The sequence below is a fragment of the Melanotaenia boesemani genome, chromosome 3, assembly GCF_017639745.1.
Source record: "Melanotaenia boesemani isolate fMelBoe1 chromosome 3, fMelBoe1.pri, whole genome shotgun sequence".
NCBI classification, from domain to species: domain Eukaryota; kingdom Metazoa; phylum Chordata; class Actinopteri; order Atheriniformes; family Melanotaeniidae; genus Melanotaenia; species Melanotaenia boesemani.
In genome coordinates, this window is record NC_055684.1 from 6,450,264 (window position 1) to 6,466,399 (window position 16,136).

A 16,136-nucleotide genomic window follows, 5' to 3' on the forward strand; every position below is an offset into this window, starting at 1 on the left:
TTGGATTTACATAATTACAACAACACTTGTTAATCTAAGAAAATCAAATGAGAAGAGGTCAGTCTGGACTAGTTCTGGTTTGGAGCATCTAGAACTTTTCCATTAAATCCAAGGAGTAAGTGTGTCCACACTTCTGGAGGATAAAGAGTTGTCCTCAACTTCAGAGTCTCTTCTGTGCCCTAGTATCTTGCCATCTTCAAAATGACTACTCCTGCACACCTGCTCATATTTATAACCTATAATTGCATTAACTACTTGAGCAAAACCAAAACAATGTCCAACTTAGTGTTGCTGCTGGCTGCAGCTGACATAACAGTACCTACAACAAACCAAGACAAAATCAGAATTTGCTTTGGTGCTGGCTGAACATCTGGTGATGGTAAAAAAAAAAAAGGCTTTTTAGAAGTTGGACAAGAAAGATGTGCGTGGAGGCGCTTGCATGGGCAAGATGAAAAAGTGACACAATCTGGCAAAGTGCTATAAAAATCACAAGTTGAAGGCTCCTCCTTCAAAATAAAAACTTTATTTAAATGAATGCATTCATCTATGTTAAGTTTAATGTGGGATCAAAAAATACATTTGCAGTGGTTTTCAATAGAAAAGTGTGGCCTTAGGATCAAATGTGTGGGTTTTTGCGTAGCTTAGACATTTTTAAGCTAATTCAATGAACTGACATGACAGATCTAAATTTCTTTTAAATGACTATCCTTTGGCAAGTTTCAGCAATTTATATTCAACACAGCCAAAATGACGTGAAAATATGACAAGCAAATCTGACAAAATGGCTCTAGAATCTTCTGAGGGATAGATATACTGTGCAGGGCATAGATAGTAAATAAATATTAAAAGGCCCTATTTTAGTTATACAGCCTATAAGTTCAGGCTGAAGTTATAGCATCTTTAAAGGGATCAAGCCCTAAGTGTATTTCAAAAGTACAGAATAAGCGAGCTACAATACTTAATTATTTAGGAGTGGCTTCAAGTGTGCAGTGGCTGGCCCAGGTGTTCCTCATCGCTTCCCTCTGCTATAACTGGCCTCTGTTACCACTTCTGTCAAAGACTCATTAGTTTTTTTTCATATTATCTCCTACTGACCAATATTGGTCATTCCAGTTCTCACCAGAACCCACCCACACCAGCCTCATTACCCTCCACCCGCCTGAGTTCCCCCCACAGAGCTGGGCTCAGTTTTCTACAATAAACCTGTTAATATTCAGCTTCATCTGATTCTGCATCTGGGTTCATCTTTTGCATTAAAGGTTGCTGGAAACAAGAAAAATGATAAATCTGAATCAGAGCTTAGATTTGATTTGATTTCATGTCCAGGAACAAAAATCGTTATTACTGTATAAAACTGGTTCAGACCTACAAATAAGTGAATGCAACACATATTGTACTTAGACCACACCCTACCTCATAATGCAGTCATTTGTGCACAGACAGAAACCTGTATGCACCTGTTTCCATGTGTATTAAACACAGCAGAGAGCAGAAACTGGTTTTCCTTTGCAATAATAAACACTCATGTGCAATGTTCTTAAATGCTTAGTAGCACCAAAATACCCTTGGTAAGTATAGAACCTGACACATGAAGTTCAAACATGAACCAAAGCAGCAGGCTGAGAAGAGACAGCTGTGAACATCTGGAAAATGTTAATCACATCACAAAATAACTGAAATTTAATATTTCTACATCAACAACACCAGATTCTTGATTATAACGCAGCATCCCTCCAACCGTTTCCATGGTAATAATGTTTGTTTGTCCAGACTTTACATTTCATGTAAACATCACCAACACATATGAGGAAAGTTAAATGGCCAATGATTCTGAACAAATGAAAAACCTTCTGATTTGGCTCAATGTTGTTGTTTTTCCCATTGTCAGCGAAGTATCAGAAGTCTTTGGGGAACAGTGTTTCCAGATAATTCTGAATAAACATGGTTGATCTAAAACCTGCAGCCACTGTGCTGCAGGTTTTAGATGTTTCCTGCTCCAACACACCTGATTCAAATCAAATTAAACTCAGCTTTTTTTGTGTAGCACTAATTCAATGGATCCAACATCTTTGGATCCCAGATTTGCTGATCCCTGGTTTAAGAACAGAACAGAGAAGGGAGCAGAGTTCAAACAGCAGATCAGGCTGTGCTGAGTCATAGTGGGACACGTCTAATCCTCAGTTCCACATTAAGGGCTCAAACAGCTGCTCCTGCTGCTAAGCCGGTGGCAGCTCCATAGCCACCGCACACCTTCAAACTGGTCCACGCCCCAGCAGGTAGAGGCTGGTAGTTATTACAGGGGCCATTCTCTGGGTGGATGTCAGTGTCTTGCTCAAGCGTTGAAATAAAAGCCTGTGTGGCCCCAGTGGGTGGTGCCATGGTGACATCATGGGAACAATGTAAATGACATCTCCTCCACAAACACACCTGCAGCAGGACATGTTTATGTAAACCAGTGGTGTCACGTGGTCCAGGTCCAAACACACTTACAGGCCCGAGACCTTCCAGTCCAGCATGTTATAACAGCACCCCCTGCTGGTCAGATCAAACCTGAGCTCAAAGTCAAGAATCTGATTTATTCACAAGATATCAAGATCCATAAAAACAAGACATTTCACATCCAGGTTCCAGAAGAACTGACAGAAGCAGCAGGTTTGTAATTAACTTATTCATTACTGAAACAGGCTGATGAGGATGATCACATGACTTCTTCCCAGCATCTGGTGATGATGCTGTAGATGCAGAAAAGCTTAGCAGCGGAAGTAACATAAACAGTCACAATGATGACATGGGGAAAATTCCTGAGGTAGACAACATGGTGATAAAAGCAGTGCTACACCACTGGCTGTTAGACACCTCTGGGCAGAAGCTGCTAAGTCTCTGTAAGCTGCAGGTTTACACACCCATGCAGTACCCTGCCCTCACAGCTCAGATTGCAGACTGATGGAAACCCTTTCCACAACAGAGCATTTCACTCTTGGACTGCAGGTTTGGTTCCTAGAGGTTCTAAAAGTAGGGGAGGCAAAACCTTCAATTAGCAGACCCCTCTCTGTGGAGCCAGCTCCCACTTTGGCTTCAGAAGTGGGACCTTCAGTAATCGGCCCTATGTGGAACCAGCTCCCAGTTTGGGTCCTGGAAGCAGACACCCTCTCAACCTTTAAATCAGGCTTCAAACTTCAATCCACCATAGTGATGTCATCTGTGAACTTCACAATGATGTTAGATTGGTGTATAGGAACACAGCTGTAAGGTAAGCAGTAAGTAGGGGACTGACAGCATCAGGGTGGAGGATATGTGGCTGTCTGACCTGAAAGACTGAGATCTGTCTGTTAGAGAGTCCAGAGTCCAGGCGAGGAGTGATGCACTGATGTCCAGACTTAGTCACCTGGACATCAGCATGGATGGTCCAACAGTGGTAAATGCTGATAAGTCTTCACACAGATTTAAAAAACAATTTTGTTCACATTCATAAAGAAAAAAAATCTGAGTTTAGTTTATAAAACTCATAAAATCCCAGACTGAATTAAAACTTTAGATCACACGGCAGGGTGGACTTCATGTTTGTGAGGTCATTCAGGGACATCCTGGTCTCTGGCCAACATAAACAAACATCATCACCTTTTCCAGAATCAATATGTTTTCTACTGAGCGTGTTTAGATGAAGGTTCTGTACCAGCACAGTTTGGAAGCTTCTGATCACACAGACTCTGAGAAAACAACTAAAGGAGTTTATCTGAAAGCTTGATATGAAAAACAACATTTACCACAAACTTCTTTCATGTTGTTATATGGTAAGTTTTTATATGAAAGATTTCAGCTTCACACCTTCCTCACAGTCAAGGTAATTTCCTTTTTTTTAAATATCCAAACTAAAATGATGTTGACCTAATTTTGCAGTCAACAATCCCACACCACAGCAAAGTCTGAAACTCATCATATCCTTCACTTTCACCAACATACAGACAGTCATGGAAAAATCAAAGTCCAGTTTCTTTTATTTCTAAATATTTTATGCAGGAGAACAAAATAGTGTCCTGCAAATTTCTGGATATCCAACATCAGATAAAGAACAACGCACAAAAACAGACCTGGAGGTCGAAGGTCATCATTATTTCTCGCTGCTGAGTGAAACCTGAACTCTGACCAGCTTTACGTGAGCTGACACGTCTTCAGGAGCTCAGATTTATCTTGTGTCATTTAGATTGCAGGGTGGAGAAAATCACTCTTATTTCCTGTTGTCCATGAACACATCTTGTGCCGGACAAACCGACACCACACCAGACTTTGACTTCCAGCAATCTCCAGTTTCAAATGACTCAACTGGGTTTTTCTAGGCAGCCTGCAGGGAACCTGAATGATCCAGTTCATGTTTCATTCTGATCCAAGACCTGGACCCAGACCTGCACCTGCAGGCATTTGACCTCTTCCAACCAAATCTTTGTCTTCTTCTTTACTAAATAAAGTTACATATAAACAATAATTTCTTCATTTTAATGACAACAGTGAGGATTAATAATCAGGACCAGATGAGGATCTGTGTGAGGGGACTTCTGATCTAGACCGAGCAGGTTCATCACACCCATCTATCCTCACCAACAATCAGATGGTGTCACCACACTGGTCATGTTATCAGCCATGGTTTTTTTCTTAACTCTGGATCTGAGCCACGCTGGTGTCATGTGACCAATGACAAGCCTGGTTCTCTCAGAACTGGACCGAACCCAGCTCACGGCCAGTTAATAGATGGCTGAAGCAGCTGGAACAAACAGGAAGTGGGAATGTTCCTGGAAAATCTTAAACCTCTTAATTGTCTGCTGCTTTAAAACATCTGATAAGCTGGATTAAAATGATACAGACAACCAGAACCTGCAGAACCTGAAGACCAGGATGAAATCATCAGACGATCTCAGACACCTGAGTCTTGAGAAACAAGAACTGGTCCTGCTCCTGAACTGGTCTAGTTTCCAGCAGTAGTGTGACCCCGGCAGGTGTTGGAATAACACTCGGCTGCTGATGTCAGAACTGGAACCAGACCAGAGCTGGATTCTGGGGATGCTCTGCACAAACATATTTCACAAACTGGTTAGTAAATTACTGTGAAGACTCCCCCAGCTTAGCTGGACTCAACCAGACTGGTTCTGAACCAGCGTGCACATCCAGACCCACGAGTTCTGCTGGACAAACCATGTGATGACACCATGTGATGAAGGCTGAGTTAGCTAGCTTGCATCGGTTTGAGGAGACAGAACCGGTGTTTGGTTCTGTTGGAGACGGACAGATTAAAGGTCTGACAGAAACTGAAGGTGGACCTGAGGTGAAGCAGCTGATGGAGGCTCTGCATGTTGGACGTAAGAAGTGTCTCTGCTCTCACAGTTATGATTCACAGCTCCTTACAATCCCATGCTACGCTCAGTGATCACAAATCTGCCACAAGTCCTAAAAGAAGAAATCCAAACTGTCACAGGAAAGTCATCAGCTCCAAGATCCACATGGAACCTCCTCCAGGAAAACCCAACAGTCTGCTGTCCGAGCCAGGAGACCACCACCATGCCTTATGTGATGTCCTTCTGTCTGGGCGGCCGGTGGATGTTCCTGACCACACACTTCACCATCCACTCAATGCCTTCGTTCACTCCATCCCTGTAACAGGATAAGAGAAACAGATGTCAGCACATTAAGTCATTTTAGATCAAATCTGAGCTTCCAGCTTCTTCGAGTTGATGAGCTTCTCCATGAAGGGATGTTTTGCTGCAGCTGTTGGACTGTGGTTGTTACCAAAGGCAAATTAAACACACTAGAAGATGAAGAATCTCACCTGGAATCATCACAGCAACAAAAGATCAAATCCCAGGTCACAAACAAAAATAACTCATATGAAAGTTCAACTTTATGACATTTTCATTGAAAATGTTCATTTTGAATTTAATGGCAGCAACACATTAATAAAAAAGTTGGAACAGGGGCAAGAAAGTAATTGGTAGAAATCAAACACAACAGGAACATTTGGCAAGTATTTAGGTTAATTGGCAACGGGTGAGTAACATGACTGGGTATGAAAGGAGCATTTCAGAGACAGAGTCTCTCAGACGTAAAGAAGGACAGAAGTTCATCAATTTAAGACAAAGCGGGTCGAAAAGTTGTGGAACAATTTTAGAAACATGTTCACTGTAAAATTACACTCACTTTGAAGATCCCACCATCTACAGTTTGTAATATCAACAAAAGATTCAGAGAATCAGGAGGAATCTCTGTGTGTGTGGGACAAGGCTGAAGGTCAGGCCATATGTGAACAGGATCCAGAAACACTGTCATCTCCTCTGGACCAAAGCTCATTTAAATTAGTCTTGAGGAAAAGTGGAAAACTTCTGTGGTCAGATGAATCAAAATGTGAAAGTCTTTCTGGAAACCATGGACACCATGTTCACCACTGGTTCTGGTGGAGGTTTTCCTAGTGCTGGGCGATTAATCGAACTTTAATCTCAATTACGATTTTCAGCTATCATAAAAATGAAATGGTCCGATTATTTGCTCATTCTCAGTTAACTCTTGTGCTGTTTTCAGTTGCAAATCGAGCGCCACCAGCATTGCAGCCATCTGCTGCAGACTCCTCTCACAGCTCCATCCGCTTTGCTTTTATTCAACTCGAGTTGCAAACATCTCTCAAGTTGTGGGCTGGACACACGGGAGGCCACGTCGCTCCTTCTCCATCATTTTCTATGGAACTTCTGCGTTAAGGTGAAAATCGCCGCCCTTCTCCAGCCAAGTTACAGGCGACATTCGTGCATGTGAAATGTTGCGCTCGTTCAAATAGACGTGCACACGGGGGCTTGCAACGCGACACAAGAAAAGAGAAAAATGTTCAATTTTTGTGAGTTGCGACTAAATAATCCAGCAGCTCGCAGAGACAGAAAGACAAACGTTATAAACAGAACTTTTTTTTCTCGCCAAACACCAGTGCTCAGTTCACACATAAACAACCCAGGATTTAAGAAACTCATCACCACTTTGGACGAACTGTATTACTTCCCATCTCATCTCCATGTTAGTGGAGTGTTTCTCTTGCCCTGCATGATGAGGGTGGTGAGGGTGTTTGTGAAGGACGTGGCTACAGTCCAATGTTTCACCACGGCTATGGTCAAATTGCAGCATAGAGCCGAAGATGACACGGATTTCAACGTGAAAACGAAATGTCTCCAGACTCATTTTTTTCCAGATCCCACCAGTGTTTGAATCCCCTGATTCCCCCGAGTCCGTTGATGGAGAAAAACCACTTGAGATCAATTCAAATTTCAAGATATTTATTTAGAAGCAAGCGCTGAGAAAACCAGTAAGAGTCTGAGTCTGTTCCCTAATGCTGCGATTTCTTATACTGTAAGTACCACCCACCACCAGAGTGTAAGCGGCTGTCCCAAGGACGCTTGTCACAGGTGTGAGCGTGTCAGTATGACTGGTATTTCTTGTTTTGTCTGCTACTCAGCCTTTCTAAAGATAACCACTCACTCCTGCAGCCTTCATCTTTTATCAAAAATCTACTGAATGCTGACTCTTAACCATTATTATACTGAAACGAATATAAAATATATATAATAGTTAAACAATCTCACACCAGGCAGAACACAGCTGCTGGTCTGAGGCAAACATTAGAGGGACCTGGGTGGAAAGAAACTAGTCTGTATTACCACAGACAACGCTTCAAACGCTGTCACGCTGCCTGCCTGCCTGCACCCCCCCCAAATCTCTCTTTCTCTAATTGTGTTAAATAATCGACATCTCAATTTGGATCAAAATAATCGTGATTATCATTTTTCCCATAATTGAGCAGCCTTTTCCTTCCTGGTTCCGGTAGGAGGTTTTCCACTCCACTGTCTCCTCGTAAAGCTCAAGATGGAGGACTGAATCAAAGAGAAGATTTGATGCAATCCGTTGGTTTCCTTAGTTAGGTCGGTATTTTTATGAATTAGACTGCATCTGTAAAAGTACCTTCAGATGACGTAAATTGGTGCTGGATAAATAAAACGGTGATGAATTGAATTAAACTTGTTGATTGGTTAACTAGTTACTTTAAAGCTGGATTTATACTCGTGCAGCGTCTGTCTGCGGTAGAGCTGATGCGGTGAAATGTGCTCTTGCACTCAAGCGTGAAGTCACGCTGTCGTGTTGCAGTTTCTCTTCCATGGTAACCGCACAAATTGAGCAAGAAGCTCCAGAAATCGGGAAACATGTAATCACGAACTAACCAATCACAGGGCCGTACTTCTGCATAGCTGCGCTGCCAGCAGGGGTGCATGTTGGTTCTGGAAGAGGTGTGCGTCGAGCCTCCGCGGACCTACGGCAGTGACGCCATAACCGACCTTACGCAGCACAGCAAAGTGTAAATCCAGCTTAACTGTTCAGATTGTATTCACCGTTTCTGACTCTGAGAGGTGAACGATGTTTCCATGAGAAAGAAACTACGGTTTATTTTAACAGAATGAACAAACACCAAATATCCTTATAGCTTTCCATCTCTGATAAGAGAGCAGGTCAGAGGTCAACCAATGGATGGCTGGTGGATTGTCTGTTGCCATGACAACCCAGCCATGGTGGCAGCAGTCTTACCCTGTGAGAGCAGTGCAGGGCTGGACCAAACAATCCCTCCTGCCGATCTTCGGGGCACAGTCACTGAAGGCCGTCTTAATGTCTGGTACCGACAAACAGTTCTGACAACAAACGAACAAACAGATCGTGAGCGGTCTGTAACAATCAGTAACAAAACAATAAGAAAAACAACGTAAAATCATGGGATAAGGAGGTGGAGGAATTTACAGACGGTGAGCAGCAGAAGTCGTCTTCTAGATCTGGACTCAAACACCAGACATATTTCTGACCGTCCACCAGGTTTATGTCACCTTACACTTGGACGGTAAAAATAAAAACACTCTGTCGTCTCAATAAAAACATCTCGGATAATAACAGATGAAGAATTTAAAGATTCTAAAATGAGAGTCAGACAGAATGGACGAGAGTCTACAAACATCTGGTTTCTGGAATGTGAAGCAGCTCCACCTGAAAGATGACCCGACTGCTGAGGGGGTCGGTTCTGACAAAAGTTCCATTAAAAACTGATTAAAGTAAATAAAAAAATAAATAAAATGTGTAAATGTGCAACTGTTCAACTATTGCTGAAACAGCACTTATTTTTCTAGACACTTCAGGTTCTTCATTAAATGAAAACATCTTGATAATGTACTTGTATTTCTTTGCACTGAAACAAAGGAAAGAAATTGGGATTTCTTTCGCCTTTTACAGGTTATTCTGCTTTTTTTTCTGGTCAGGCTCATTTGGGATTAAATTGTAGTGTACGTGGCTGAACTAGAATTAGTTTGACACCTCTGGTTTACTGCGTAATGATCTACTTACCAACCTGCTGACCAGAGACAAAGTCTTCATACAAACTCTCAGACTGCCGTGTATCTGTCATATTAGACAAACTGGATGGTGTTGATGTCCTCATGACAACTAACCTGATAATGACTTGTACGTTATTAGCTTAACTTCTGGAAGGGACCAAATGTTTCTTTGGTTTTAGTTTGATTAATGGAGGTGCTGCTACAGAAAAAACAAAGTCTTTGTCAGAAGCTCTGAGACGGTTCTATGTTCTTTCAAACAGTGATGAGCGACAGACGGATCAGCGTGGAATAAACAGGAAGTACCGGCACATCCTGCTTGTTGGCCAGAACCAGCAGAGGAATGCCGTCCAACGTCTCGCTGCTGATCATCTTCTCTGAGGAAGGAAGGGAGGAAACCACACTCAGAGTCTGAGCCGACAGGAAGCTGGACGATGAGGTATGAGGTGATGAAGAGGAGCTGCGTTACTCACCGAAGGCCTCCTTTGACTCTGACAGACGCTCCTCATCCGTCGAGTCGATGACGTAGATGACTCCGTGAGACTCAGCGTAGTACTGCAGGAAGAATGAAAACAGGTGAACTAATGAGGACGAGGACGATGGGCTGCAGGATGACTTGTTGCTGGTGGTCCAGTTGTATCGTAGACCTTACTTTGTGAGGTAAATTTACATTCTGGATCAGGTGAAAATCCATTTATCTTCCTATTAATGCGAAGCTACATATTAATGCTGAGGTTAAGTTTAATTTGCGAGCAGTACCAGTCAGATAGCTCACACATCAGAACCCAGTCTGACTCCAGGTGAGGGTTAGTTTAGGCTTCAGTCTGACTCCAGGTGAGGGTTAGTTTAGGCTTCAGTCTGACTCCAGGTGAGGGTTAGTTTAGGCTTCAGTCTGACTCCAGGTGAGGGTTAGTTTAGGCTTCAGTCTGACTCCAGGTGAGGGTTAGTTTAGGCTTCAGTCTGACTCCAGGTGAGGGTTAGTTTAGGCTTCAGTCTGACTCCAGGTGAGGGTTAGTTTAGGCTTCAGTCTGACTCCAGGTGAGGGTTAGTTTAGGCTTCAATCTGACTCCAGGTGAGGGTTAGTTTAGGCTTCAGTCTGACTCCAGGTGAGGGTTAGTTTAGGCTTCAGTCTGACTCCAGGTGAGGGTTAGTTTAGGCTTCAGTCTGACTCCAGGTGAGGGTTAGTTTAGGCTTCAGTCTGACTCCAGGTGAGGGTTAGTTTAGGCTTCAGTCTGACTCCAGCAACAGTTTCATTGAGGTGAGCGTTTAGACCACAAACTGTTTTCATGCACACTTAAAACCCACACTGATTGGCTAAGAGGTGAAGCACGAGGCCTGAGCAGGGTTAAAGCTTTTGGAGGAAAAGTGAGTTGTAAATGACTTGAATAGACTCTTGTGCTGTTGAACCAGTTTTCCTGCTGCAGCATCATAAAGAAGTGGAAAAACAACTGGAGCTCTGTGGATTTATTTCTCACTAAATGTTTAATGAAGATTTATCTTGACACTTTCGTGTAGTTTTCAGACATCGGGGTATCAGACAGACAGACTTACCACTAAAGGAGGAGCTGACAACATGTAAAATCAAACAGAAGAAACTGATATGTGACAGAGGGAGAACAAGCGCCAGCAGCTGCATGAATAAACTCCAACCATCCACACCCACAGGTGGCTAAAAATATGCTTAATTTTCCCTTCTTTCTCTTACTATAGTAACATTTTAAGCAGGGATCTCTAACCTTGGTCCTTGAGGGCTGTTTTAGGTTTTAGATGTTTCTTGGTGCAACACACCAGACTCAAATTAATGTCTCGTTAACAGACGCGAGCAGGCTTGAGACCAAGCTGTTCATTTTATTTTAATCATGAGCGTTGTAAAATCTGCAGAACACTGGCCACTGAGGACCAGGATTAGAGAGACATAATTTAAACCGCCAGAACACACCAGAAGTTTTTTTTATGAACCCGCAGTTGAGATTCGGGTCAGTCTGAAGCAGTCTCCACTCATTACAACCTCAAACCTTCCAGCTGTAACGTGGATTCTTCTGCAGCTGCAACAGGCAGAACTTACTTTGTCCCACAGAGACTGGAGCTCATCTTGTCCTCCCAGATCCCAGAACATCAGACGAGCTTTGCCCACATCAATTGTACCAACTGTGAGGGGAAGTGACAGGAAGAAGAGATGTGAAAGCAGCGGTGACTTCAAACAGATGTGACTTTGTTTAGTCTTTCAGAAAGGATCATAGAAACAGTTTAGACATCACCCAGCTGTCATTACACTCATTAGAAAAGTAAACCCTGTAAAAAAATGTATTTGTATGTTTTTGGTGGAGGACGTCATGATTCCCAGATGTAGAAATGATCTACATCGCTTCAACATCTGGCAGAAAAGAGATTTAGAAAATCTCTGTCCTTTGCTTTCTGTGAAGACGAGAACGTCTAATTACAGGAGTTGTAATTTCCTGTAATGAGAAGTTCAATCTTTCATTACAGAATAGACTGAAGTTGTACAGCAAGGTAAACTCACTGTTCAGGCCGACGGTGGTGGTGATCTTTGACAGGTTCATTCCCTTGTAGTTCTTACTGAACTTAGTTTTGGTCTGTTCCAGAAAGGTCTGCAGAGAAAAAGAGCAAGTCAATCAGTGGAAGGATCACCTGATGATGATCCACTAAGAACAACAAATGGCCTCTTTTTTTATTTTTTATTTTTATCGTGTAGCTATAGTTATTTCTGGAAACAATCACCAAACTATGTCTACAAAGTTTAATTCATTTACTAAAATATTCTGGTTCAATTTACAGTCTCATCAAAGTTGTGACACCACAGCTACTAAACTAATTTGTTGTATTGTTGCTGACCATGTCCATCTCTTTATGACCACAGTGGAGCATCTTCTGATGCTACTTCTAGCTGGATAATGCACCATGTCACAAAGCTCACATCATCTCCACCTGCTTTCTGGAACATGACAATGAGTTCACTGTCCTCCAATGGCCTCCACAGCCACCACATCTCAATAAGTCACCTTTGGGAGATTCTCATCATGAAAGTGCTGCTGACAAACCTGCAGCAACTGTGTGATGTTACGTCAACATGAAACAAAACCTCTGAGGAATGTTTCCAACACCTTGTCTAAGCTATGACAGTCTGAATGAAAAAAGGGGGTCCAACCCGGTAGTAGACGGTGGACCTGATGGCGGGTGTATTTCCTAACCCTCCGGTCAAATCTAAACAAACTCATTCATTTTTGAACGAGTAGCGACATTTTGGGACCAAATACAGAAACTGTTAGAAAAATCTACGGATGCTCAGTAAACTCTTTATCTGTAAAAACATACTAGCCGAGCCTAGTCGGGCTTAACACGGTCCTAGTCGGGCTAAACACTGCCCTGCTGACTGACAAAGACCCATTCATGCTATGAAAGGATTACTAACTGTGTCAATGCAGGAAAATCGATAGTTTGATCAAAATTCAAACTTAAAGTGACGCAGATCTCTGGACAAGGTACAAACTGACAATGATATTCTTTAAAACTTACCGTCTTTCCGGCGTTATCCAGCCCCAGAATCAGAACACAATATTCATCCTTCTGGAACATGTACTTATATAATCCAGATAATAAAGTGTACATCTTGACAAAACTGTAAACACGATTACGGGCCAACTAATTTAACCAATGTTAGCTTGGTAGCTTAGCTTAGCTAACAGAGCAACAATAGCCACTGTAGTTTCATCATAAACAAAGTCAACAATAGCTTGTGTAAAAAAAAAAAGGGGGGGGGGGGGTGACAAACAGTCACAGATACAATAAATGCACTACTACGATAATTTAAAAGTAACAGAACGACATATTTTCCTGCTCTGATGCTACGTGGAACCTAACAAGGAAGAGCTAGTGGAGGAATTATGGGAAATTGAGTTCACAAACGACAGCAATCTTCTTCTTCTTTATGGTACATGTTAGTCTATATATTAACTGTCGCATTAGTGCCATCTTCTGCCAACTCTGTAAAAATGCAACCAGGCAGTTCCTGTTAAGGCAAGGCAGTTTATTTGTATAGCACATTTCATGTACAGGACAGTTCAAAGTGCTTTACATAAAACAAAGGCATTACAGATATTTAGAAATTGTAAAAGTCATAATCAACACATAATCACAATAAAATCATATAATAGGTCTGCATTATTTATCGCCCGGGCGACCCGGCGGGTGGGCGGAGTTTTCACGCCATTTAAACCGGTCCATCAGCCGGGGCACCAGCTGGAATAACTGCTCAGTCGTCGCCTCCTCGCGGTATTAATAAAATACTTCATTAACACCCCTTTTAAACCCACGGGTGGAACAAACAAATCAATGTCGGTTTGCCGATAAACGTAGAAGTAGAATGTTCCAATTTGATTACATAACTTGATTACAGTACATAACTACTTAGCTGATTTTACGATTCTTCTGAGATGCTGTAGGCAGCGAAGTTATGCTCCTGTCCATCTAATTGTTCATAGGCTATATGTTAAGAGACCTCTAAAGAACACTGCTGCACGTCGCAGACTACAACCTGAAAGAACTTTGTACACAATTATGGCTTCATTATTAACTTATAATTTTTCAATCGATTTCGCCCTAAAAGACACATTGCTCGTTTGTTTAGGCAGAAAAAAACAACAAAAGTTCAAACATTGGAGCACGTCCACGCTGTGTATGGAGGACCGAAACTGCCTAAATTGAAAATAAATACAGAAATATAAAAATGGCCCAATAAAAAAATTGATGTGCCAAAAAATTATACAAATAATTAAATAAATAAATAGTATTTTGTGTCATATTTAATGGGTTTCTTAGTGGAAAAAACTATTTATTTATTTAATTATTTGTATAATTTTTTGGCACATCAATTTTTTTACTGGGCCATTTTTATATTTCTGTATTTATTTTCAATTTAGGCAGTTGAAACCTGCAGGTTTTCCATGCATCCCTGCACCGACACACCTGACTCAAACTAATGAGTCATTGTGCAGATCCTTATAGGCTGTTGGATCCGTTTAATTTGAGTCAGGTGTGTTGGTGCAGGGATGCATGGAAAACCTGCAGGTTTGTGGCTCTTGAGGACCGACGTTGGCCACCCCATCGAACTGTTTAAAACAAGTAGCTAACAGATGGATGGATAACGCTGCTGCTGATGGGACAAAACTGAGAAGATGATGCTTCAGACTCACTAAAGAGGAGCTGAGAGATACATCCAGGAAAGGGTCAGTGCATTCAGTCAGTCGGCCCTGTCCTGACCGCTAGTACTTGACAATGTGAGCTGTATTTATTTAAAAAAAAAAAAAAATAACCGCCAAGCAGCTTAAATAATGTATTTTTCCTGTTTATTTGTCCTTACCAGTGAGAGAAACTTGCATGATGACAGAATTAAACGAAGGCTCGGATATGCTCTACAATCCAAGAGGTGCGTGTTTTTGACTCGTAGACCGGGAGAGGAAGAAGGGAAACAGTGGTTCGGGGAGGGTTCTTTAAATTTTAGTAGCGTCCTTCAGTGGACGTTCACAGAACATTTAGAAAAGTTTTCATCTCAGTGATCCATGCAACGTTCTCTTAGCATTACAACCAACTTTACCAGAACCTTCAACCTGTTAGTTGTGCATGTCTGCAGCTGGAACAGCCTCTCACTCACTGCATCCACACCAAACATTAAACAGTCATCAGAGGATCGTGTGATTTTTCAGCTAAAAGTGCAACGTGCTGAAGATCCTGTACAGTCTCCTGGTGAAAGTCAGCCATTTCTGCCAGAGTTGTTCCGGCCTAAAACCTTCATTCCCTCCTGAAGCTGTAATAGGTATATTTACTTTAAATAATTGTTTGTTGATTAGCTAAATCTTGATGTGATGTGCCTTATACTTGTTCAAATTAATAGTTTTCTACCACGACATCAGTTCATATGTAAGAGGTTGAGATGATCAGTGATCGACTAATTAAGTCTGGGAACTTATCCAGATGGGACTGGTAATGCCTGTAGAGATCAGGAGAGGGAGCTCTCTAGGCATGCTTCATTCACCCTAGAGCTGCTGCAGATGAAGCATCGTATCTTGAGTGTCCTTCCTTAAATCTCCTGTTACAGGTATGACGTAGTTGTGGAGTGAATGTTAAGAGCGTTCTGTAGAAAATGTATTCCCGTTTGCACAGTTTTGTTAGCCATTAGCAGCTAGCTCAACCACGTGTCTACTAGCTATATCAAGCATACCATGCACTGTGATTGTGCGGTCCTGCAAGACACAAATGGTGTGCGACTGCTCTTATAAATGTATTTAATTCAAGAATGAGCAAGTGATTAACTCACTAATTATTAGTCTGTTAATTGGTAGACATATGAACATGTTGTATGTAATATTGACATCTTATTTCTCATTTTCAAGTGGGTTTTGTGTTTTATTATGTTATGTTATTTATCAACTCTGTTTGGATTTACTGTTAAAAAAATAGCACCATATGAGAAGCGATTAGCTTGCCTTTTGGGGAAACGGATTTTATTTCATATGGACAGACACTGAATGGAAAATGCTCATAACGGATGTTATTGTTTGTCATAAGAAGATTTGTTTAGCTGTGAACAATCCTAAAATGAAAATAAATTCACCCTAGAGCTGCTGCAGATGAAGCATCGTATCTTGGGTGTCCTTCCTTAAATCTCCCGTTACAGCCATCACAAAGCAGAGTCCAGCCGGTTACCAGGGTGTAAAAAAGCCAGCCTGTCTGCAG

At 41.8% G+C, this 16,136-nt stretch overlaps 1 protein-coding gene across 1 annotated transcript; it reads right to left on the minus strand.

Moving 5' to 3' along the window:
- Positions 1–2,427: 2,427 nt before the first annotated feature.
- Positions 2,428–13,290, minus strand: arfrp1 (ADP-ribosylation factor related protein 1). Its single transcript, XM_041980539.1, has 7 exons — positions 12,921–13,290; positions 11,908–11,995; positions 11,452–11,534; positions 9,860–9,941; positions 9,693–9,763; positions 8,599–8,699; positions 2,428–5,640 (listed from the first exon to the last, which is right to left on the minus strand). The coding sequence occupies exons 1-7, from the start codon at positions 13,011–13,013 to the stop codon at positions 5,553–5,555; spliced, it is 606 nt and encodes a 201-aa protein (XP_041836473.1). The 5' UTR covers positions 13,014–13,290; the 3' UTR covers positions 2,428–5,552.
- Between the last annotated feature and the right edge of the window lie 2,846 nt (positions 13,291–16,136).